General features: G+C 45.8%; 1 protein-coding gene across 2 annotated transcripts in view; it reads left to right on the top strand.

The window, feature by feature from the left end:
• GTSE1 (G2 and S-phase expressed 1) overlaps positions 1-26992 on the top strand; it is a 1052868-nt gene that overhangs the window by 373312 nt on the left and 652564 nt on the right. For both annotated transcript variants that reach the window (XM_069629229.1, XM_069629230.1), the window contains exon 5: positions 16579-16746. In XM_069629229.1, coding sequence (XP_069485330.1) covers positions 16579-16746 — 168 coding nt within the window. The remainder of the gene's footprint in view (positions 1-16578; positions 16747-26992) is intronic.

Below are 26992 nucleotides of genomic sequence, written 5' to 3' on the forward strand. Positions count from 1 at the left end.
CCCTCGGAACCATATACTACCTTTCACAAGGACAAAGTAGTCCTGTGGACACACCCAGCATTTCTGCCCAAGGTGATGTCTGCGTTCCACTTGAACGAGGAAATGGTCCTTCCTACATTTTTCCCGATTCTCCAGGATGAAGCACAGTGCTGCACTGCCTGGATGTCAGGTGTGCCCTGAAATTTTACTTGGACAGGACCAAGGGCTTCCGCAAATCGGATGCCCTGTTTCACTTTCAGAGGCTCAAGACCAGGCTATCGGGTCTCCAAGGCTTCCATATCCCGCTGGATGGTCTCTGCCATCAAAGAAGCATATGAGAGCCAGCACAAGCCGCTCCTGGCCAACATGCATGCCCACGCAGTCAGGGCCAAGGCAACGGCCATCGCATTCCAGCGCAATGTCCCATGGCAAGTCATAAGCAGGGCGGCCACTTGGGCCACTCCCTCGGCTTTCTGCAAGCATTGCTGTTTGGATGCTGGCTCTAGATCTGATGCGGCATTCCGTCAGGCGGTTCTCAGGAACTTCTTTGCTTAAGGAGGGTCTCCGCTCCACCCTGGGCCTACATTCTGTTGTAATCGCCCATGCAGTATGGAGGAAAGGGGACAGGACTTAAGAGTGATTAGAAGTTACTCACCGTAGTGACCAACATACTCTTAGTCCTTGGTCCCCTTTCCTCAATACGTCCCACCAACCTCCCCCCTAAAAATACTGGTGTCATTAGGCAATGTTAAATCTATTGACGCGTCAATGGGGACTGAGGTGTGGTGCCGGAGGGCGGTGTCAGGGCAGCGCATGCTCCATGTGCCGCGCCTCTAAATTTAAAGAGGAAGGTGTTTTCTGGTGAAAAAGGTTCCATCTCCTGTCCCTTGGAAGGGACGCCCATGCAGTATTGAGGAAAGGGGACTAAGAGTATGTTAGTCCCTACAGTGAGTAACTTATAATTTCTGCAGTTGGTGAGTATGGCGAGGCCTTTTAACCTTACTTTGATATACATTGAGAAAGGTATTGAGACAGATGCTTCTATGAAGTTGCCAATAATGATTTGGTGAGGCAGGTGCTAGGTTTCCTAGCGTGATTTGTGAGATTGCCCATCACGACATGGTGGGGGCAGATGGTTGGTTTTAAAGGTAACTATAATTGCTTGCAGACAGCTGATCAGTCTTATCCTTTTATTTGAGGTAGAGGAAATGACCATGATGTTCAGCTTTTTGCATTTTAAGTGTAGTGTATAATAACAGCAATGATTCTTTATTACAATTTGCTCATAATTAAGATTTATTTTTTACATGTGTAAGACACATTCATTGAGTGATTAACACCTAGCTAAATGTGTTGTGTATTCATGTGTTTAATATGGTACATGTCTTTTCACACACATATGAAGGGATACTGGATGATGTGAGCAATGGACCATCAATAAAATGACATTTAGACACCTCGTGCTGATGAATGAGTAGCAGCTAATAGCCTGCTCTCGTTATGGATGCACAGTGACCGGTATATGCTGTTCCCTACCCCCTACTCCTGCCACAGCCACTGCTGGGGGAGGGGCGCATCTTGGATACTCCCCTGGGGGTGGCGGGAAGGCTCTAGATGTTGGGGTGATAAGTCGCATCACTTGAATTTTAGTAGGTTTAAAAAGCCATTCTTCATCACCATGGGATGGCCTTTCAGAATCCCCCACAGGGCTGGTTCTGAAAATGCTTCTGAGCCGGTCTCTTGCCACGTGACGCCCTTCCCCTCCCCCGGCCTAAATGCCTCCCTCACCTTACTACAGTTACATTCTTCAGGCCGCAAAGTTGCCATTGGCGAGTGATAATTCACTTTCAATTAGTGAGAAATGGTGTGCATTTTGATCTAGTGTTCATTCAGGGGTTGAGTGACCTTTATGTCTGGCTAGTAACATGCAACGTTTTATAGTCCTGGTCTCCTTGCATTAAAGGGGTCCACTTAGTCTAATTCTACCTTTATCCCATAGGGACAACACTATCTTCAATTTACATGCGTGGCTGAAATGAACTGTCTCGGTGAGACTGCAGTTTTTTTAATTCAGCGATGTTGCTGCTTAGTGTGTATAATAGGAGCATGCGACCAAACGGAGCTCTTTAGAAAATGTACTCTACAGGGAAGCAAGCCAATTCAGATAAAAGTATATGAAGACTTTTGTCGTGCAAGGCTTTGAAGAAAGAGTCCTGTGTATAGAATAGTTCGCAGAATATTTGGAATATAGTGTTCTGCCTTTGTGACAGTGTAAGAAAACAGCAGTTTGATCATAGATGTGCAACTGGCCTGCTACTCCAGTGATGCACCAACATAAAACAATTAAAATTGGAGAACTTTAAAAAAAATATTGCCAAAACACACTGGCAACATTTAAAGATGCTCAAAAACAAGCTGATCCAGCTAAATTCATGAAGGATGAAGCCACCAAACTATTAGCATTTGGACTGTCGGGGTGGGCTAGTAAATGAGCATCCTAAAATGAGTTCCATTTCAACAGATGGTACCATCACGATGCATGGAGCAATACTGCAAAGTAAAATGAATACTGTTGAGACTGAAGATATTATTGAAGCCATCATTATGAAGAAGTAAACGGAAACGTTCGCTGAATTTTCTGTTATTAATCCATCCAGTTATTGATATTGAACATTAAAGTAGAAATTGAAAGAAAGGTAGAATTTATATAGGGGAATACTCAATACCCCAACAATTTTAAAAAAACAGATGAACTTATCCTGGACTTTTTGACAACCAAATTGATGAGTTTAAAAGGATCAATAGAACACCAACATGTCATGATTTACGCATGGATTAAAGAAAGTACTGCAAGAATTGTTTTTTTTTTACTCTAAATGTGCTGACACAACAAGGTCACCTCTAAGTTAATCTACAGAAATGGGAGACATTTTTAAAAGAGTGAAAAACCAGCATTGTACTCACTTTGAGACGGTCATTTAAAGTAGTGGGGGCTGGGAGAGTTAAATTGGTATAGTCCGACTGGGAGGAAGAAGCTCAACAGCTCTGCAGCCTGCTCCTCTGCAATCTCTGTGCTGGGGATGGACGAGAAGCTCTTGGAAGTCTTCAGCTGCAGCCAATCCGCAGCTCTGGCAGGAGCTGTCTGACTTTGAAATGTTCCTGCCAGTGGAAAGACAAGACTTTCTCTCTGGTCTCTGAATCAACAGGTCACCAGGTATTTTCTTCAATCAGAGGAGAACCATGCTGTAGGTGTTGACCCGAGGAGATAATCCTACTTGCAGACAACTACATGTGTGTCTGACCTCTTGAGTACTCCCATCGTTCATTTACTACAGAAGAGGAGCTCCAGAAGGACAGCAGCCAGACAGCCGATGGTGTTGGGTAAGCTGGCCCCATTGTCTTTCTCCTTCTCACAAAGATCATTTTTAGTTATTGTTCACTTGTTTGGTGCTTCCACAGGAAGCAAATACTGTTCAAAGCGCCCATAGGGCAACGGGGGACAGGGGATGGACAATGTAATTACAACAATGTTAATACAAAAATGAGACAACAGGGAGGGGCAGACACACCCATGCCTTGAGTGTTCAGAACATGCAAGCGCAAAACGTGCAAGTGGAGAGGGGTATGGGATGGGTGCTGTGGTACTCATGGAGAGCAGTAGGTGAAGTGCTATGAACAAGTTAAGTGCAACCTCCAGTGGTGGAGGGTGAACGGAGGCAAGTGCAGAGGATAGACAGCAGCTGGGATGATGAGAGATGTGGGAGATCAGGCTCCCGAGGATGCAAAAGGGCTCTGCACATCAATCTAGCTACTGTGCGATTAGCAGGGGGGAGAGACAGAGGTGCAGGGAATGAGGGAAGGAAGACTTAAAGAGGAAGGTCTTGAGGCTTTTCCAGAACTTAAGGAGGTCCTGCTCAAGCCGAAGAGAGCCCACTGAGGAAAGCGCTCGACCACCTGCCTTCTGTCTGGAAAACTGCTTTACACATGTAGTTGGTGCCAGAAAAGTGCAGGTGTAAAGAGGGGGAATATGTAGTCAGAGTTGCAGATGGAGTGGTCCCGACCCCAGACAGCCTTGTGGATGATGCAGAGGGATTTGAATTGAATCTGTGCTGCGACTGGGAGCCATTGAAGACTTAGTAGGGCAGGAGAGATGTGGTCCCTGGGCTTGAGGCCAAGGATAATTCTCGCTGCTGTATTCTGGATTAGCTGGTGGGGTTGCAGAGTGGACAAAGGTAGATTGAGGAGGGTATTGCAATAGTCAAACCTAGAGTGAACCAGAGCACGGCTCTGGGGGAAGGTGAGGAAAGGTAGAATTCCTTTCAGAAGGAAAAGCTGAAAGTGGGTCTTCTTGGCAATGTCCTGAGTATGAGGGAGGAAGGAGTCGAAGATGACTCTGAAGTTTCTGGCTCCTGAGGAGGGAGCAGGGGGGAGAGCCCATGGAAGGCCAGAGTGAAGGGAAGAAGTCAGGTGAGCAGCAGAGTGAGATCGCAGACAGTGGCAGATTGGAGTCTTTCTGCTGTTTCTCTACTTTTCCCAGCATACCTGTGTCTACAAAAAGGCCTCCCACCCGCGGAGCGGCCGCGGAGTGAGCAGCAGAGTGAGATCGCAGACAGTGGCAGACCGCGGCCCAACTGTGGGCCAAAGGGAAAAGTTATCGGTATGGACACACCCGTGCACAGACGAGTCTGAGAGGACTACCCCTCCAATGAATACTTTGAACGAAACGCCAGTTGCAAAGGAGGAGTCACCGCTACCACAATCAGGAGCGGTCACAGGTACGGCACCTCTCACCTACCTTATTCGGGGAGTGGAGGGTTCTCTAAAGGGTCCCTTAGCCTCGGACTTTTTAGCCCTCCCTGCTTCCCGCCCTCCCTCTCTGTCTCCCACTTCGGAAAAGTCCCCCTTTCTCGCTACCTGCTTTCCCGTCATCTTACCGAATTCCCTTGTCCTCTCCCCGCCTTCCCTCTCCCTTACCTGCCCGCTCACTGAGGTTGAGACTGCAACAAATCACCGGGTGCTCAGACCGTTGAAGGAGTCCTGTCTGGGAAGAGGAAATCCCAGGAAACGCGGAGAGAAGATCACGGCTCTCAAGCAGGTGCCGAAGCGTACCATCTCATCTGATCAAACCGAGTTTCCTGTGACACCCAAATACAAGAACGCGAGGCTGCTGCTGAATAATTCCAGCGGCGGAGTGCTCTCCCTCATACCGGAAACGGAACAAGTTAGGCCACTGCCTTCGGTGGACCTGAGAGGCGACTTGCAAGCAGAGGCTCAGTTGGCAGGAATTACTGAGTCAACGACGCCGGGCCCCCGATCCGCACGCGTGTGCCCAGAAGGGGAGGGGAACCAGACTTTAAGAAAACATACAGTCCACGCTGCATTGCCTTCTGACATTACAAACTGCAGTAGCCCAAAGGGAGAAAAAGAACAAACTGAGAACCATGTTGAACAATGCTTAAGGATGGCCGTGGCCGCCAATGGTGAGTCTTCAGAGCCTTCAAATAACACAGGCAGCAATCAAGACTCAATGTCTAAGCCATCAGGACTTGCAATGAAAACTTTATGCGCTGCGCAAATTCATAATGCATCAGCAGCAGTAAACCAAGAGAGTCAATTAAAGGAACATCGGCCGATACTAACTTTGGCCAACGAAAAGCCTGGAGAAGCACTTAATTGTAAAACTGCACATCGAAAACCGGCGGTTTTCGACTCTGCAGAGGATGGAAGCACTGAGGATATTGAAATCGTCACTGAATTGGACATTGCAACTAAGATTCTTGAAAAACCGACCGTTGCATATTTTCAAATGAAAACCCAACTGAAAAAGAAAAAAGAAAAAACGGGAGTGGACAATGAGTGTCAGAACAGCATACCCTTAACGACGACCTGCAAACTGCACCGATATAATTACAATAAAGTGAGAAGTAGAATGACCTCAAGACCCAAAGCGCTCTTAAAAAAAAAAAACTGGGGCCAAAAATTGGTCCTATTAAAGGCTGCACAGCGGCAACCATGAATGATTTTTTTAAAAAGATGGAGCTAAATTTAAATCAAGGTCAAGAGTTGTCAGACTGTGAAATTCTCGAGAGTTTAGGTGAAGCATAAATAAACACATCAAAACTAGACTGCCATACAGTAGAGGTCCCCGCAAGTTCAGAATCATCGAACAGCACATCAACCAAGACACAAGGAGGGATTGTCCCTTCTCTAAGATGGCACTACTCAAGTAACCACAAGGAGACGATTGAAATTAGCGAATTAACGGGAAAGATCACTGAAATAAGCACCCAAGCTTTACCTGAGGTTGAACTAAGGACAGACATGGAGATCACTGAAGAAGAGGCTTTGAAGCGAAAGCCCAATACATACCTGCACGAAACTACATCTATAGAACGCAGCTTTACCAAAGAGCCACGAGATATGGACTCTAAAAGTGAAAAGAATAAGGGATTACAGGCAGACGAGAAGCAAGAGATGGATATCGAAGCTTTGATGCCTTTAGTCGAACGGGGCCCAATCACCCCCCCGAAAGAAACCGAGATCAACGGGGGAAAAACAACTTCACTGCATCCCGCCCCAGTCGTAACGCGGAGATTCGAGGAAACCCAACAACTACCTCCACCAAATCTCGTGCAGCAAAGTATGGATCTATCAACATTAATGTCGTCAGTGACGATAGAAATGGCGCCATTTACAAAGATGTACGAGACAATAAATGATATACTCCGGGACCAGGTGTCTATGCTTACCATAATGTAATCTAAACTGCAATACTTGGAAGGCTACATTATGGGGGCCCAAAATTCTGAATCGGATGGAAGAATGCAAAAAAAAGGCAGGCTGAAACCCGCCTTTGCTGCTACGTTCATGGATCCCACCCGTCAGCTGATGAACCTGAGAACAAACAATCACAATATCCCAATATATATCAGACAGCTTCATCTGTCACAAAGGACGAAACCGTGAGATCACTAGCTCATGAGAGTCGCCAACATCTCCAACCCCAAACAAGGGGACGAGCCACTGGACTCCATTATAGCCATTCTTGAGGAAGGAGATAATCACATGGTGACGGAAAAAGAAGTAGACACGCACTGGGCAGCCCAAGAAGCACCTAATCCCTTCTCCTATATCAAGACCGGGGAAAAAGTCTGGAAACCCAGTAAAGACATCAATGCAAAGCCAAAGAACTTTACATTTGGAATATTTTCGCAACAAAAATCCATCGTCAATCGAAATTTGAAGAAGGACGTGAACAGACCAACTGCTTCACTGGCTCCTCAATCACTACTGAAGCAGCAAAAGGTCGCCGTTAGGAAAAACGGTCCTTCAACCAAACCAGAGATGAAACCTATTGCTCGTATTATCGATGAGAGAGAAAAGCGATCTAATTGTGCAAAGGAAAAAGGGCCTGTTCTTGTGGTAGAGGAGCAGTCGGATTGGAGCATTTTGACAGTGGACGAGATAGGGTTCGAAAATCACCCAAAAAAATCATCAAAGAGAAAGGCACACAAAGTGATTACTGACTCTCCTAAAAACGAACCACCACACAAGGTCCAAGTGCACGAAATTCCTGACTCGCCAATAGAAGCAACAGTGAAAAACCTAAGATCTCAAAAAGTCGAATCCACGTCTACCATAAATCCAAGGCCTAACCTCCAGGAAGAAAAAAGATCAAAAGAGGGACGTAAATACGTCACAAATATATGGAAGGAAAATAAAAACCGGTCTATTCCGGCTTACACCCGAGGACAGGATGACAAAGGGGAGCGGAAAAAGCCTAGTAAATTTAGCCATGACAACAAAAAAGACATCCGATTCTTACCTCCAATATATCACTGAGGTGAATTTGGAAAAAAAAGGCGAAAGTAAATCCGAACAAGATAGAGAGCGGAAAAAAGCATCAAAACAAATTATAAGTGCCCATATGCTAAGACTGAAAAACATCAACACAAAGCAAGACGACATAATCATGAACAGAACTAACATCATTAAAATCTTAACTCAAATTACAAGCCTGCAGCATATTGGAAATAAAGATCTCTGGATAGTAGAACCGAGTACCACAGGGAGAACTGATTATTCCTACATCTCTCTTCGGAAAATACCAAACGCTACCTATTGAGAGAATCCGAAAATTTGTTGTCCATGGGATTTGAATTATCAGAACCCAAATGTGCACATGAAAAAGAGGATTTAATTAAACGAAGTGACAGACACGAGAAATCAAAAGGCCATCCAACAAACGAGTACTAGATACATCAGTAAAATGCCTCATGCGCAGCCTGTTCAGATGAGCCGAAAACCATACAATTTAGGAACAGGAGCGTTTAAACAGAAAGAAAGAAAAAGATCTGAGACAAATCTTCAAAAGGAACCTCTACGGGAACAAAACTTTCATCGAAACAAAAGACCTCAGCAATCTAATTGTAATAATCAATCTTCCAACAAAGATGGTAGATTAAGGTCAAACGAAGTGGAATCATGGACATGGCATAGAACTGAAGCAACAGATCGAAAAGACCATTAGCAACGAACGACGGAAAAGAAGACTTCCACATATTTGGGCAAGCTTAAAGTAAAGGAGACACAAATTCCATCGCCAAACCCACTAAGAATTGGTTGTTGGAACACGAGAGGCTTTGCTCATTTAACAAAGGAAACCGATGTTAACCTGGGAAATTTTGACGCACTCTGTCTACAGGAGACCTGGCTAACCACCAAACCTCAACTAGATGGTTATGATATAGTTTTTACGTGCGCCAGAAAAGGAGTATCGGGAAGACCGTAAGCAGGCCTTATTACCGCCATCAAAGCAGGGTCAGGCCTGGAAATTTTCAAAACACTAAAATCTCCTTACTGGATACAGGCCTCGCTTCTCATAAGAAAACCTTCCACTATGAACCGAAAGGAAAGTATGGTTCTCTTGGTCAACGTCTACTGGAATCCCCAGTTAACAACCAACGAAGATTTCATTAATGAACTTCAAAATGTTTTGGAGGGCGCACAGAAGATACGGATTGACCATAGTACCATCATAAGCGGGGACTTCAATGCAATCTGTGAAGGAATTGGAAATCGCTCTACATCGCTAACCCAAAAGTCTCCCGCACGGGAGAGAGGCAAATTCCTTGAAAAGATCATGGCTGAACGAGATATGCATAACCTGCACTGGCAGCGAAATAAGGCAAACCTGGCAATTCCATCATGGCAAAGAGACGAACAAACAGGAACGATAGATCATATATTCGTCTCGAGAGACATCTTGCCAGAGATCCGCTCCTTTACAATCAGGCCAACAACTTTTAGTGATCACAATCTCTTAGTGATAGAAGTTTGGGCAGCCAGACCTCAAATGACCCTGAGCGATTTGCCATTGGAGACAACAGAAAAAGGCAAGCGAGTCAAAATATCTGCAAAGGGCCTACGGGAATTGGAAGCCCAATTTGTAGGTTCTCAAACTCTAAGATCGACAGAGCAAAAAAGAAAAGAGATTGACCTGGATTATACACCCTTACTAACTAGGTTTCTAATGGCCCCAGCGAAAGCATCAGCCGTGAAGAAAGATCATTCTAATTCTCATGCATACCATAAAGATCTAGTAGAGAAAAGGAAGGAGTACAGAAAACTTAAAAGACTAGCACAAAGGGACCCATCTCTAGAGAATAACGAAAACTGGCTAAAATCGGCACGGCATTACAGAAGCTGGCTTCAAAATCATCGCCATCAGCTGTATTTGAATGATTCCCAGCAAAAGCTGTCGACCATCTGTGGCAAAAAGCCTAAAGAGTTCTGGAACTTGATCAAAGGAACACAAAATAATGCTAACGAGAGTATCCAGAACAACGTGGGTGAGGCACGTTGGATCGAACACTTTTCAAAACTATTCGCACCCATCAGGGTAGTGAATATAATTGAAATTTCCAAGAGCGATCGCCATAAAATGACAACTCCATGGTCAATCCCCGATGATAAAGAGTCCATCTTAGACAAACTCAAGAAATTAAACAACTCGAGGGCTCCAGGACCTGACGGGATCAGTAACTTGGAACTGAAAAAAAATCCTGAGTGTTGGGCCAACATCATGAGTGAGCTTTTCGCAAATTGTAATAGAAAAAGCAATACCATTAACATGGCGAAAAGCTAACATCGTGCCCATTTACAAAAGAGGTGCTACTGACGATCCGAATCAATACAGGCCTATTGCCCTCCTGGACGTAATGGGAAAAGTATTCGCGTCTCTGGCCCTAGAGGCGTTCCAAAATTGGACGCGCTCGTCAAAAGTAATGGACCCATTCCAGAACGGTTTTATCAGAAACTCTGGAACATCGACGAACATCCTACTTATGAGTGCTTTAAAGGGAAAGGTTCTTCAAAGTGGTAATCCAATCTACGTTGTCTTTATCGACCTGGTCAAATCGTTTGACCAGGTAGATAGGGATCGGCTTTGGGCGAAATTGGAATCAAAAGGTTGTCCGGAGTCAATCTTAAACCCTATAAAGGCTCTACACCAAGGGACCTCAATTCGAGTTCGCCTGAGTGCAGATGGTCGACTTTCGGAAGAAATTGAAACAGCTCGTGGAGTCAAGCAGGGCTGTCCTCTGGCCCCATCGCTGTACAACTCCTATATCGCAGATTATGGAGACACCATCCACACGGTTAGACATTTTCCCCCAACGATAGGAGGGGAGAAGATAGACCGCCTATTGTACGCGGATGATATCATCCTGATGGATTTAACACCTATAGGCCTTCAACGCCAATTGGACAATATGGTATCATATATGTCTGAAAACAACCTGCGCTTAAATAATGCAAAGACAAAAGTGCTCATTTTGGGCAGACCTGCAAAGCGGAATCCTAAATTCACTTGGCACTGTGACGGTAAGAAGCTAGAAAGAGTGGAAGCCTTTAAATAGCTTGGGATTACAATTAGCAACGACAAAGATGAAAAGACCATGCTTGAAACACTCTGGGTAAAGTTAAAAAATCTCACAGCCCAAGCTAAGGCTGTGGATAAGAAATACGGTCGTTTTTCGATCGTTCCTATCGTGAGATTTTACAAAGCTAAGGTCGTTCCGGCCTTAATTTACGGCATGGATGCAATGTTGCTGGCTCCGAATACCATCTGGGAGAAATTGGAAGCTTTCTTTTGGCGAAGGGTCCTTGGCTTAGCCCAATCTACACCAATTGCACTAATAAGACGAGAGTTATGTACTTCCTCAATGTTGGCAATAAAATTGAGAGCCACCTTGATGTTATACCTCAAGGTAATAAATAATCCAGAAGCCCGAGTACTGGACCTCATACGGAAAGAACTTTCTGAGGGCGACAATCGGACGCTTGTAACCTGGGAACACTCATACACAATCCAAATCGAGTGTCGAAAAAACTTTTAGAAGCCGACTGGATCCATACTCAAGAAGTGGCTTGGTCGTATTCCATCACAGCAAAGTTACCAACTGCTCCAATGAAGCTTGATGCCACGCGTGGTTACTTACTTAGGTTCCCAGATAAGAATCTTAGTCGTCTGTTAAGATTCAAGCTGAACCAAATAAAAACCAACAAAATTTTGGCTATGCGTAATCAAGTACCATTGAGCACCTGCCGCTTCTGTCAGTCTATAAACGTCATAGAAAGCACAAAACATCTGCTAATGGAATGCTCTAGTCTAAAAACAGAAAGAGCCAAGTTTCTTGCGGACCCGCTGAAAAACTATTCAACCCTCGATGAAGATAACCTCTGGTCATTGCTGACGAATGGGAATAACACTAGATGTGTTATAGGAGTAACACTTTTTCTTAAATCCCTGAATCTCGAGTAGGAGGAATTCCTACTATGCATTTGTTACACTGGATTTTGGACAGAAGGGGAAAAGGGAGAAGAAAAAAAAAAGTCGGGTGCTGGGGTCTGAATAGGAAGGATCTCTGTTTTGCTGGCATTGAGTCAAAAATCATTAGAAGTACACAAGGCCTGGATGGCTGAGGGGCAATCGGGGATGGTGGGTGCAAGGGTGTTTGCAGGAAGTTTGAAGTGGTCATCCGCATAGCACTGGAAGTTTGGGGAGAAGGAGGAAATGAGGCGTGCCTGCAGAGTAAGGTAGATGTTGGAGACAAGTCTAAAGAATGGAGCCCTGGGGGACCCCACAGGTGGAAGTAGGGGAAGGAGAAGATGCCCATTAGGACTTTGGACAAGCCTCCAGTTGGGAAGGTAGGTCATGTTCTTTTAAGGGTGTGTTTTTGGAGAGGTGGGCTACAAACGCTGATTGCTCCCACTTCAAGCCTAGGTAGGGTGGAGCAAAGCATCCACCCCACTCCTTTCTCAGGGCTTGTTTGACCTCATTCCAATCTTGGGAAAGTGGTTCTTTCCATTTAGAGGAATGGAGGGCAATTTCCTGTGGCCCTTAGGTCCGCCTGGTTGCCAAGTGGGCGTAGTACTTTTCACTTCCTTTGACAGCTCCCTACCCAGTCTCCTCTGGTTTGGCTCAGGATGCACTTTGGCTTCTGAGGTCCTTGGATATCAGCCGTGGCAGAGCTAGGTTTTTTTTCTTCAGGCTTATGATGCCCAATAAACTCTGTTCTTCGCACCATACTGGACCGGTCTACTTCAACATGAGTGGTACAGAATGTCAGGTGAATGTATACAACACAAGGTTGAAGGGTGAAGGAAGTGCCAATTGGAAGGATGGTGGTCTACACAGGAGGGTTTCTGCCTTATTGGGTTGCAGGGTGAACCTTTCTTAAGCGGGCCTTCATCGGGATGGATCAACTCGAAAGGTGGAATGTTCTAGGAGTGCAATGCCTACAAAACAAGAATAAAGCGGCAGGGTCAGTGCTAGGGTAACAGGATAGGAAGGTGAACAAAACTAACTCTTAATTCTGAATCCGAATTACATAATTTATTGTTATATATATATATTCACCTGACGTTCTGTACCACTCATGTTGTAACATAACAGTAGGCAATGTATTCACTTAACTGTTTGTACAATAACTTGAGACCGATTTGTCTCTTCCTTTGTTCTTCATTGTCATACATTTTGTTAATTGAATGTTCTATGGTATGTGCACAATTAGACCACATGGTCTTGCCCTTTGATTATAAATACTTTAAACCATTGAAAAGGTGTGCGCCTTACATTATACAGTTGCGTACTTGACTGTTTATGGGGTAGGAGTGACCCTGTTCACTTGTTTGTTGATTTAGGAGAGCATACCAGGCAGGTACAAAAGCGTTTGTGAGAGAGCCCTGGTGGGGAAGCACACCAGGCAAAGACGAACTGAACAGTGTATAAGAAATACATCATCAAACACGGTCCTGAGAAGGATATATCAGGACTAGCAAAAGGTTGTCTGAAACCAAAGGAGTGAAAACCTGGCAAGCGTACTCCAGGTATCCTACCAAGATACAAACTTGCAGCTACATTATCTATATTGTTGAATAAGAGAAAAGGAATGAAAAGCTGACAAGGGAGCTCACTAGGTCTCCTAACAAGACCAAGATATAGATGTACAGCCAAGTTGTTTTTATTTACCAGTTGTATTGCAGATCAGGAAAAAGAGTGAAATCTGGCAGGAGAATACACCAGTTATTCTCACAAGATAAAAACAGAGCTAAATTATTGTGTTGTAGATGGAGAAACTCAAGGAACTGATATCTTTGAATATAAAACAGAGTGAAGAGAAATCCAAGGGAAGGGAACCACCCTCTGGAATAAGGAATGCTGTCCTTCTGGAACCTTTGTGTCAGAGTTACGCATTTTTGTTAGAATTTGAGGTCCAGAATAGTATTTTGGGCACACAATGTTTTACTTTGGACATTCTGACAGACCTGTAGTGTTTGAGGATGAAAACACTGCTTAGTGCAGGGACACGGAGGCATTTCCCCACCCCCTTTTTATTTTTATTAGTTTATGGCCAAAACCATAAGTCTGTGTCCATGTCTCATTCCTGGTTCCTCACAATTCCCTCCATTCCCCTCTTTCCCCTCATTCTCAGGAAGGTCAGTCTTAAAGACTTCATAGCCTGGCTCATGGCGTGGCTGTCTCCAGTCGGGCTTCAAAAGACCCCGGATCTTCTGCCTCTGGGGCAGGAGGATTTGGCATCCATTTCTCCACTTATCTCTTGTGAGCATGGTTCCTGAAGAAGTTATTCGAACATCTGGGCTTGTCGAGAGATAACATGGAAGTTATGGCTGCTCATTGTCCATCCACGAGGGCGCAAGACGAGGGCAAATTGATATCAGTAATCCACCCTATTCTCAAGATCCCAATGTTTTTGTTGGATGTATGGGACTCAAATTGTGTTATAACATGAAACTTTCTGTAAGTATGGTTTCTGACCCTATGTGCACTGTACTCGCATAGAACGAGGACAAGCTTGACCAGCCACCCCCTTAACTGAGAGATGGAGCCAATCCACATTCAAGACCAGGAGAAGGGGGAAACCCGACTAGCTAGAGAAGGGCATAAACCGCCTCCTGGAGGGTGTTTGAGCGTAGGCCAGGCATGGCGAGGTGGGCTGTAGCAGAGCCCAAAGAATACTCGCAGCCCTGCCAGACCAGGAGCTGGAAGTCCCCTCCCAGTCCTCTGGTCCCTACCACATGCCACCAGAGATTCATATAACCCAGCAAACGGACTCCACCACCTGGGTCCCGCAGGAGGAATGGCTGAGGCGAGGGCACTGTCTGCCTAATATGCAATGTCTGAAAGGAACAGAAGTGGTCATGCTGCAGCTGCCAAACTCGCCTATGTCTCGAAGTTGCCCCGCCGAAGGACTAGGTGGCTCCTGGGATCCATGAGGGTGGAGGAGAGGCACAAGAAACCTCAAGGCTGTGTGATGGACTAGATACCCCCAAGGCAGTGGTGGCTGACCAAGTCTTGGGGTTTGGTTTCTCTTAACAAACACCCAAGTCAGAGTGACATGAACTAGTGCGCAAGGTGGGGTTAGTGGAACTGAATCCCAAGGTGGGACAAAGATCAAGAGCTTCCTAGCGGCAGGAAACACCTGGATCCTTCTTGGGAGAAAGAGTACAAGAAAAACCGGAGTGTGGGAACATGGGCAATTCATCCCCACCTAAGAACACAAAAGAGGCATTTATTGGACTGAATTGCGCATTACAGACGGGAAAAGGTTGGAGAGCCATTAAAGCTACTGGCTTACTGTATACACATGGGCAGGGAGCCCCCATTGAGAATATCACACAAGGGTGGTGGTCAGAAGCCAACCATTAGTCATGTGCTCGGGGCCAAGGCCCAAGTGTATCACTTGCTGCATTTGCTTCTTTTACAGTGGTAGGGACAGAACTCTGGTAAGCATACGATTCTGGATGGAGGACAAGCTCCCTTTTAACAGGATTTTTTCTTTTCTGATCTAGAATATAGAAAACCACAATACCACCTTGTCTGTCTCCTGATATACCACAGTATCTGGCAAATATAATAAACCAACCCCTCACCTCCTTACCTTACTCCCTCACCCTGTTGCATCACATAAAGAAATGTGCCCCTCGACAGCCGTAAAATGTTATTTTCCCTGAACATTATCATCCTTTTTCCTCTTTTTCATTTTTCCTATTTCAAACAAATTATAGAAATGACTGAACTATTACTGGTGTGCCATTTTTAATGGCACAATTGTTAGTCAAATTCTTATTATGAAAAATGAGTTGCGTCATCTCCTGGGTTTTGGAGTTAGCCTCCTAAGGGAACCTCCATTGATTGGGCGTAGTGTAACTTGATTGAAAGCTCTCTGCTTGCTATTGAAACCGACTGTAGAACAGGCATTAGTCATCCAACCTTTCAGAGGCAATGTAATTGTGATATACCTTAATGATATTTGCAGGTGCTCAGTTTGCCATCGGGCACTAAATGAAAGCTGAACATGCCTGCTCCAGCAACAGAATCACAGCTCATCCTGCTTGAAACTGACCCTCTTGCATTTTTATTAACTGCCCCTTGCGCATCATGCCAGTTTTCTCTTTGTCTATCTCTAACCTGATGAAAAGGTTCTCCACCCTCTCCTGCTTATTTGGCATGGGGAAAATGCCGCTCGAAGGCAGTTTCTGGTAATTTTCAACCCACTTGCACGCTCTCCTATAGAGACCCTCCGTTCTCTTTTCCTCTGCATAAAATTGCTTTCCAATACTTGGGTGTCCTGGAAATCTACGCAATTACCCTGTTAAGTCCTCTGTATGGGAGCTTTCTGATTTAAGGTTCGGGCGCTACCAGAAACAACTTTCTGCTCTCCAGGCCTTCTGGTGACCTACAAACTTATCTGAAATTAACGCTGTTTTTATGAATGTGTATGAAGGAGCATTCGAACAAATCTGGAGGACATAAGTTTGGGTTCATTGCATGTGTCACTGATCAACTTAATTCTAAATGTTTTAGCTTTGCATAAAGAACGCAGTTGTCCCAATGTTGGCACAGATCTTCATAGATTTTTTTAAAATGTATTTTGTAATTTCTAATTCCATGTTATATGCTATACAAAGTATATACTGAATACTACAAAATGGTCATACCAATAAAGAACAAAATCTAAAATGATTCCTCATAGTGTGATTTATCTTATAACCGATACACATGTTCACTTTCAGTTGAGGACCAGCAAAAAGCCGAGTCCTCAAAAAAAGCAGTCGTGCAGCGACGTGTCATCCGAAGATATTCATTCGGACAAATCGAGTTTCACTTCAGATGTAAGCGATTCGTCCCTCAATAACAGCGTTTTGTTACAGACAAAAAAATCTATGCCTGCCGCAAGCAAGGTAATGTAATTTGGCAGTGTGTTGCAATCTATGAAACATTGTGTAGAATGTGAGCCAACCACTATGAAACTGTTTCACAATTCTTTGTCCAAGAAAACTGTAGTGTACTGCTTGTATTGCTGTATGTAATGCATGCCCATAGAATGTTACGATAGGCATTATTCGCCCCCCCCCAAAGAAATTCCATTTAGACATTGTAAGTAATGGAAGTGAAATATCTAAACATACTGCCGCACTTGCACATATAGTTCAGTAAACCTTTCCCTTGCTGAAATGTACATGCAATGAGTTGTGTGGGGCAGCGTTATGGGATAATATTTATACATTTATTTTAAGTATTTGACATCATTTAGTGTGGCTGAGTTGGAGAACATCTTCATTTCTGTCAGCAGTGCCTGATCGACACTGCTTTCAGGGAACTCGGATTGTATTGTTAAAACCTGCTGTTGAAATTTGCTGTTTTCCACCCCACATGAGTTATTTAATATTTGGAAAAATGTGAATTTACAAATGTATGCTAGCTGCCATTAGTATGTAATGAATGGTTGTGATGCGTCTTTCTGCCTGCTATTATACAGTATTATTCCTGTTCTAATGTGTGGGCAGTTGGTTATGGTCTGTGAGCCATTCATATCTTTTGGGGTGTGTGAATGGCGGTTATTGGTCAGTGAGCCTTATAATACATTTAGGTGCCATTGGGTGGAATGGATGATGCCCTTGGGTTTAGCTCGCTCTACAAATGCCTAAATAAATACAAATTATATTTAAGTGCTATAATTCTGTGAAGGTAAGAAAAGACCCCTCTGATTTAAAATGGTGGCTTTACAAGTTGTAACCTTTTTGGCTCCAAGAAAACTGGTTTCCACCTTCAATGAGGCTCTCAAATTGGAGTTCCTGATGTACTCCTATGTCCCGTCCCCTTTCCTCCATACTTATTGGACATTCCTCCGTCCCTTGGGATAGGACCGGAGCACTTTGTAAAAGCATCAAAATTTTGGAAACATTTTAGTCCTTCCTCTTACGCTGGGTACTGCACGCAGCCGTAACCCTGCCCATCTCAGCTGTTCATCGCCCATCAGTCCTTTTCTCCGCTCGTTTGAGACTGGACGCACTTAGCATCTGCAGAAGGTTTTTTCTTCCAGCTTCCTCCTCTCTGGCTCTCGCTTGTGATCACGTGATGGTCTGTCTATGCCTTTTCAGCTAGACTTTCCGAATTGTTCTTCCTGTCAGCAACGCTTCACTAGGGCGGATCCCCATCCTCTTTGTTTAAAGTGTTTGGGTCCTGACCACCGGTGGGACTTGTGTTTTTATTGCGATTCCCTTTCCCTTTCGGTCCGGGCGCTCCAACATCGGTTCGAGCGATGGGAGGAGGTGTTTCAGCGCACTCCTACGCATTTCCAATTCATTGACGAGAAGAAAGGCCAAGTAAGCTCTTTGCTTTTTAGGGCACCCCGGCCGGGGGACTCCTTTCCGGGGTCTTCCTGGTCTGGGAGGAGCGTGAAAGGCTCAGATACCGGGGTGTGCCTTGAGGTGCCGTCTAGGCCTAAAGTGTACCGGTTTTCTCCAAAGGTCTCCATAAGGGGCCTATTGACACCGGATCACAATCCGAGGCTCCTCCTGTGGGGGCTTTTTGTAGACCTAGCGCTACTGAGTCGTGGGGTACCAGAGCTCGCTCCGAGGCCTCCTTGATTGGAGCTTCCCTCATTTGTACCGGGTTGCGCCCCGAGGCCTCGGCTGGGCTGGTAAGTACCGAGCAGAAGTTCGAGGCCCAGTGTGAAGAGGCTTCTACCGGACGCAGGTCCGAGGTCCCTCGTTTAGAGGCTAAAGTGACCAACAGTTCTGAGAGGCCTTGTCGTTGAAAGGTGTTCCTCATCGTTCCCGCTCTTGCGGTGGCCCCAGAGCTGTTGAGGGGGCGCAAGGAGTGAGGTTTCGGACCATAATTCCTCCTTTACCGACAGCGCAGAGGTCCTTCCTGCAAAGGCAGTTTGGCTATTAGCAGGTCACAAAAACATCCTAGGCCACACAGTACCGGCTCGGCCGAGGTTCCTTGTGTTAGGGCTAAAATGAAGACCCCTGACCCACTTGTGGGGACCCCTGCCTCACTTCCGCACGTGTTGCAGTTCTCCTCAGGTGCCGACAAAAATGGCGGCCATTCCCGGCAAGACCACGATGGCCATTTTGGATACAACCCTTACAACTACGCCATGGGCTTTAGGCATAGAGGGTGCTCTTGCAGGTGAACATCGGCTTACGTGTGCACACCCGTTGCGTCCAGTTTGAATGGAACGCTTGGATGCCTATACCGCACAATGTGTCGCTGCCAGCGGCATCGGCGCCCTTGATTTATATGGACAACAGCGGGGAAGGGCCCTCTTGGCCACACTCTCCCTTGAGCCCTTGGAATTGCCCTCCTCATGAGAGGCCGCCTCCTGTCACGCCTAAGACATCGGAGGACGCCTTTTTCGGCAAGTTCCAACAACTTGTGTTACAACCCCATGAAGGAGTACTTTAAGGGCCTGTTTAGGGAGATATGCCCGCCTGTGCCAAAGGTTTCGGCTACTCTGCCTGTGCCTCCGCTGCCTTTACCGGCTGGGCCTCCCCCCTACTCTTCCACCCCTGCCACCATTGTCCCCAGTGGACAAGGTGATTGTGGTGCCGGATGTGACTGAGCCTGATCCGGACTTATCGGATGATGTACAGGACAATCGGGACAGCGAAGACCAGCCCCGCTCTATCGGAGCTTTTCACGACTGGGTGCTGGACATGTGTCTGTTGGATGTTCCAGGACCCGAGGCACATGCTCTTCAGGAGGACGTGCTTTCGGAGGCGTTCACCTGGTCTCCTTCGGAGCGTACCGGTTTGTTCTTGCAGGACGACGTTTTGGCTGTGGTCCGTAGAGTATGGGAGAAACCACACTCTGGACTGTCAATAAGAAAATTGACGCGCGCTATAGGCTTCATTCTTCAGAACAGGTGGCTTTAGCTTTTGTGTTCACCCCCCTCCTCCACGGTTGTGGCTGCGGCCACTTTACAGTCCAGACCTGAGGCATCCTCCACTTCACCGGCTACACCAGTCCTGGGCAAAGAGGATAAACTTCTTGACTCCCTTGGGAGGAAGAGATTTGCTACCTCAGCCCTGCAATTGCGACAGGCGAATGCAGAACTGGTGTTGGCGGGGGCGAATATGAAAGCGGGGGGCGAATGAGAATGTGGAAAGGTCTGTCGGAGTTTGTGGAATTTATCCCCGCTGAAAAGCTTTAGGACATTAAGGCAGGCTTGTCAGATGCCAGGGTCCTGGCTCAGGATCTGCTGGAAGCGGCGACTCATCACGTCGACACTTCGGCCCGAGGCTTTATGCTTGACGTGGATACTTCTCGTCAGGCTTGGCTGCACGCCACCAAGCAATCTAAGGAGGTGCAAGATAAGGTTTTGGATCTGCAGTTTGACGGCAAGGTGCTTTTTCATTCCACAACGGATGTGGAGCTGACCAAAACAAAGGATAGCACCCAAACCGCCAAGTCCTTGTCTGTCCTGGTGAAACCACCATTTTAGGACACAGACCGTTGTCAGTCCCAGCCCTCTTCTGGCTTTAGGGGGTTTCTGGACCGAAAATCCTGCAGAGTCGATACCCCTTTGGGGAATTCCTGCCAGAGGCAGTAACAGTCGATATTTCTCCTCATCAGCCGCCGCCTCCTCAGGTTCAGGTGGTGCTGCCACTGAGAAACCAGCAAAATGAGGGTTCTCTGTGCTCGCATGAGACCCCGCTGGGAGGATGCATTGTGTCTCATTGGGAGGCGTGGCAGACCATTACCGAAGACCGGTGGGGTCTTGTCAGTTGCTTAGGCGGGCTTCCACTTACCCCTCCCACCCCACCCCACCCATCAATCCTCCATTCCAGTAGTCTGCGTCGCCCTCCCTCAAGGCCGAGATCCAGAAGTTTCTGGATCTCAGAGCGGTGGAACCTGTTCCCCAAGGGGAGGGCTTCTACCCCCGACTGTTTACGGTGCCCAAACCCAACCAGGCTGGCCTGCGCACCATTCTAGACCTTTCCCAGTTCAATCTTTTCCTACCCCAAGAGAAATTCAAGATCACGCCTGGTCAGATAAGGTCCTCTTTACAGATGGGCGATTGGCTCAGCGTGGTGGACCTTCAGGATGCATACATGCATATTCTGATCTGGAATCCACACCGGAGATACCTGCCTTTTCTCTGTGAGAGGAGCATTTCCAGGTCAGAGTGCTTCCTTTTGGCCTCAGCTTGCCCTGCTTGTCTTCTCGAAATTGATGTCGGTGATTGCAGCTTATCTTCGTCTGCAGGGTATCCATGTGTATCCCTATTTGGACGATTGGCTCTTGCGCAGCCCTTGCCTGCTGAAAGCCGCGTGCAATCTTCAGTCTCTCCTCCAGCTCCTGTTCCATCTTGGGCTGTTGGTGAACTGGCAGAAATCTTCCATGACGGTCTCTCAGGACTTTATCTTCCTGGATTTTCGCTGGAACATGTTAGACTGCAGAGTTTACCTGTCCGGGGACAGAATGGCGGATCCGTTGGCCACGTGTCAGATATTCGCGCAGTCGGAGAGCATGTCGGTCTGGTGGTTCCAGAGGCTTCTGTGCCTCATGGCGTCGTGTGTACTGGCTTTTCCTCTCGCTCGACTCAAGATTAGGCGGACTCAAATGGCTCCTCTGAGCTCTTGGCGTTAGGCGGTGGATCCGGACTCCAAGATGGTTTTGATTCCGGCTTCCATGAGAACGGACCTGGTGTGGTGGTCGTCTCTCAGAAACCTATCATTAGGTGTGGTGTTTCGGGACCCCTCCTCGATGGTGACGGTCACAATGGACTCCTCCCTCCTAGGGTGTGGTGCGACATTGGATCTTCAGGTCTCGGACCTTTGGTTGCCCCAGGACAAGCTCCTTCACATAAATCGTCTGGAGCTTCTGCCGATTTTCCTAGCGCTCAAGGTGTTCAGGACGGTCATTGCCAACAAGGTGGTCTGTATCCGCATGGACGATGTTGTCAATGTATTACATCAACAAGCAGGGAGCACAAATTCTCTTCCTCATGTGGATCTGCCCACCCATATTTGGGAGTGGGCGGTTCAGCATGGTGTCTGGCTGGTAGCAGTACACATCCCGGGCCAGCTGAACATCACAGCGGGTGCCCTCAGTCGGCGGACAATGGTCAGCTACGAGTGGGAATTGAAAGCAGAGATCCTCTCGCAGATATTCCAGTGTTGGGGCACTCTGGAAGTGGACCTCTTCGCAAAATCGGCAAACAAACTTCCTCTGTATGCCTCAAGAAAGGAGTGATTACTCTTTCGATTTGTAATCGTTAGCAATTTATTTTGCAACAATCCATATATCAAATTACACAATGACAAATATATTCATATAAAATATGGCTCTTTGAACTTAGAACAAACACATCCCTCCAAACAAACTTCATTCACAACTTCTTCATGCATTCATCACATTCACAAATGATAGAAAATGATATTTTGTTCATATCACAATGAAAATGGCAGTTAAAGCATTTCTTAGTTCAACACTTGATTGATTTACAATGTGTCCATCTGTCAACATTCAGAGGATAGAAAAACTGTTTGTCGACATGTTTCGGTTGAGTTCTTAACGTGGGCAATGAATTCCCTTTGTGTATTATATTCAACCTTCTTCAGGACAAGAGACGTTCGCCCAATCCGCGTAGTCTCACAGAAAAGTGGGGGTGCATAAGGCAAAAGAGGCCTTGGGTCTATAAAATAAGGAAAATACAAAAAAGATGTCATCTCTGTTTCATAAAAACCCATTTATTGAGTGACAGCTAGCTAATAGAGCTGTGCGAACCGGCTCACCTGATTTTCTTTCAGTGGCTGGCGTGTCGGTTCAGTGGAATAAATCCCGGCATGAAAAATCTCAAATAATGAGCTTAACGTCGTAAGTCCTACAAAGTAAGGGACATATAAACTCGTAAGTTTATAGGAGTATAGCATACTATTAGAAATTAACATTAGTAAATCGGTACTCACTCAGAGTAGTGGGGCTCGAAAGAGTGCCTGAGCTGTGGATTCAATCAGACTGCAGAGGAGGAAACAGAATGGACAGGGCTCATAAATCTAAATGCTCCCATTTATACACCCATATATCGCGTTACTATTATCACAAACAGTATGAAAAGCTTGCTTTAAGGGTTCTTGTAAGTGTCAGCTCCATAGAATAGAAAAAATGTAGTGGACCCATAATAGGGAGACAGAGACCCATGAGTCTACAAGTCTAAGCCTCAGAATGTCTGAGTCTACGATAAACTCTAACTCATTCGCAAAAAATGGAGAAATGATGCTTACTTCTTTAGTTCCCTGTAATGAATCCCTTGGGAAAGAGTATCCGTTGCTGGTCAGTCGCAGATAACAATGTCACGAAGCTGTAACAACCACGGTGTATGGTTTCAGATATGGAGCAAAATGAGCACGGACTGGCATAGGCTATATCTGCTATTGTTTACTTACTGTGTTTTCCTCGGCTAGGTACATCAATGAATCTGTTGGCGCTCCTCCGCTAGTACTCGCGGCGACCCGGCGTACGTACCAAATAACACCATTGGACGCGCGGCCGCTCGGAATTCTGGTCCGTGTGGTATGCGGCTGCTCGGCGTTCTGGACAATGTAGTTCCCGCAATCTGGCGGAAACAACTGTCTCCACAGGGATGTTCGTCTTGTGTGGTATACACACAATGACCGGACAGTTCCCGGATGACGACAGCGGTAGATGTGCTGCCTGTGGCAACCAGCCACTGTTCATTATCACTAGGCATTATGGGAAATTAAGTCCCAGAGGTATAAAACAACCTCAATTGCTGGTGCCTGGTTGATAGAGCTGGGAATTGTGGGATATGTAGTCCCAAGGGCCTCAAATATCCATAGGCCTAAATTGCTGGTATTTAGTAACCTAAATCGTAAATTCTAACCTCCCATGTCAAAAGGCTATGAAAAAAGGCTACAGATGAATGAAATAGTCTGATACTCGTCTTAGGCCGCCATAATGTTATGTACTATTCAGGACATTCATTCCACCGAAACATTTAACCCATATCGGACCGTATCTAAAGAATAGATCAATTTCTGTTCCAGGCGGTGTAGGGCACTAGCCATATCCCCGCCTCTTGACCTGGTGCACAGGGTTTGTAATACAAACCACTTGATGTCTGTATCTTGATGATAAAGTCTGTCAAAGTGGTCCACCAGAGGTTTGTCAGCCGTATGGTTTCTAATGCACGAGTGGTGTTCCCCAATACGTATTTTAACCTCTCTTGTGGTTTTTCCAACGTATAGTAACTTACACGGACATGAGATGACATAGATTGCATTTTTTGTATGGCAATTAGTGTGATTCTTCATCATCCATGTGTTGGTCCCATATTGAAAAGTATGTTTGGTCTCAGTAAATGGACATACACTGCAGTTCCCGCATTTGTAATGTCCAGTAATGGTTGGAAGTCCCCATTGGTTCAAAATCGAGTTCTCTTTATGTTTTTCATAGTAAGTATACTCTAACTGAGTGAGTACCGATTTACTAATGTTCATTTCTAATAGTATGCTATACTCCTTCTATAAACTTACGAGTTTATATGTCCCTTACTTTGTAGGACTTACGACGTAAAGCTCATTATTTGAGATTTTTCATGCCGGGATTTATTCCACTGAACCAACACGCCAGCCACTGAGAAAAATCAGGAGGTGAGCCGGTTCGCACACAGCTCTATTAGCCAGCTGTCACTCAATAAATGGGTTTTTATGAAACAGAGATGACATCTTTTTGTATTTTCCTTATTTTATAGACCCAAGGCCTCTTTGCCTTATACACCCCCACTTTTCTGTGAGACTACGCGGATTTGGTGAACGTCTCTTGTCCTGAAGAAGGTTGAATATAATACTCAAAGGGAATTCATTGCCCACGTTAAGAACTCAACCGAAACATGTCGACAAAGTTTTTCTATCCTCTGAATGTTGACAGATGGACACATTGTAAATCAATCAAGTGTTGAACTAAGAAATGCTTTAACTGCCATTGTTATTGTGATATGAACAAAATATAATTTTCTATCGTTTGTGAATGTGATGAATGCATGAAGAAGTTGTGAATGAAGTTTGTTTGGAGGGATGTGTTTGTTCCAAGTTCAAAGAGCCATAATTTATATAATTATATTTGTCGTTGTGTAATTTGATATATGGATTGTTGCAAAATAAATTGCTAACGATTACAAATTGAAAGAGTAATCGGTTATCTCTAGTCTGGTCTAATTTTCATTATCTTTATTGTATTGCCTGATAGACCACAGACTAAAAAGCAGACACCCCTTATATTTTCTCTGCCTCAAAGGGTCTGGGAGCCTTCTCTCTAGGGGATGCTCTCGAGATTCCTTGACACAACATGAGGGCTTATGCTTTCCCGCCTCTGATTCATCGGACGATTTGCAAGCTGAGGAACACGAATAACTGTTCTCTCCTGCTCATAGCCCGTGGTGGCCGGCCAGGTTCTGGTTCTCAGAGCTTCAGCATCTGTCGTTGTGTCCACCGATCAGGCGATCAGTGAGTCCCGATGTGCTTCACCAGAATGATCGTCAGCTGTGGCACCCCTCCCCACAATCATTCAGCTTGGCAGCATGGTGCCCGGGTTCAGGTCTTTAGAGCAGCTCAACCTGTCGGCTGATAACATGCAAATAATTCAGGCAGCCAGGAAGCCCTCAACGAGGTCTCGGTATAAGAGAAAGTGGCTTAGGTTCTGTCACTGGTGCTTAGCCTCACAGCTGGACCCCAGGGTGGCTACGATTGACACAGTGCTGTCCGTGTCTCACCTAGCAGAATCCGGTGATTAGGAGGCACTATGCAGGCTTGGCGCGTCTTTATACCCCGGTTCGCAAACCGCATCAGACGTGGGATCTGAATGTGGTCCTTCCGCATTGTGCATAAACTGTTGAACCTATGGCTACGGTGGACCTTAAGCACCTTTCATGGAAGGTGTCTTTTGGTTGCCGTTACTTCAGCAAGGCTTGTGAGTGGGCTCCAGGCTCTGTCGGAGCATCCCTTCTTGGTTTTCCACAAGGATAAGTTGGTCCTACAGACAAATCCCTCTTTCCTGCCAAAGGTGGTTTCTGATTTCCATCTAAATCAATCTCCCTACTGGTCTTCTTTCCAAACCCTGCTTCAGAAGTGGAAAGGGTTCTACATTGCTTGGATGTTAGAAGGGCGCTTTCGTTCTATCTGGACAGGACATCTGAATTTAGGAGCTGTTATCAACTTTTGGTGACCTTTTGTAACCCACAAGGTAGACAGGCCTCTAAGGCGACTATCTCCAGATGGATCACGGCCTGTATTATGGAGGCTTCCACTGTTCAGGGTTGTTAGGGAGAATTCTCATTCTATGGCTAACTTCCCTCACCTAGTGAGTCCCCCAGCAGCTTTGCTGGATTTCTGGAGTTTTATTTTTCCACTTAATAAGAGTGTGAGCCTGTTTTCCCACTCTTGCATGTGTTTTGCCATGTGGATTTTTACTTTGTGTGAACTTGAGCACACCCCTCCATGGGCCCGACTTGTTATACACAGCACCTTCAATGCAGTAACCGGGTTGTCTCTAAGACTTCGCAATTACTCCTTTTCTGGGGCTGACTACTGTCCCCCAGAAACAAGTAAAGTTGCCATTAACTTTACATAGTCATTTAACCACAGATCCAGTGCGCCCCATCTTACATGGAGTACTGGAATGGGTTAATGCCTATCCCTTTTTGTCTGTGCCTCTCTGAGCTTTGTTTTGCTCTTCTAACTTTTAGACTTGGCTGGTGGCAGTGGAATCTACCCTAACTTTTCTATCGCAATTATACTATATAAACATGGTATTGTTTTAGGCTATATTAGCCTCGAACATAGACCTGCTTGACCAAATACTTTTTATTTTGGTTCCGGTCGGGTTTATTCGCCATTTATTTTCTTGTGTTTTACTTTGCATAGCAAACCAGGTTTGCCTTCTTTGTTCACCGTCTTTTCTGCCCAGAAGCCCTCCTCTTGGTGCCTGGGTGTCTAGGTGGGCTGAATGTGAGGGAGGGGTATAGTCACCCCCCTGCACAGGGTATCATAGGAAACCCAAGTCTCAATTTGCCATGATTGGCTGAGGTGGTTGTCCGGGCCGGACAACCCCCCCCCCCCGCTGCGTGATTGACAGTCAGGCTGTGTGAATGGGGGATTTTCGCATAAAAGGCAGGAC

The sequence above is a fragment of the Ambystoma mexicanum genome, chromosome 12 (assembly GCF_040938575.1).
Source record: "Ambystoma mexicanum isolate Mex_15411 chromosome 12, UKY_AmexF1_1, whole genome shotgun sequence".
Classification (NCBI taxonomy): domain Eukaryota; kingdom Metazoa; phylum Chordata; class Amphibia; order Caudata; family Ambystomatidae; genus Ambystoma; species Ambystoma mexicanum.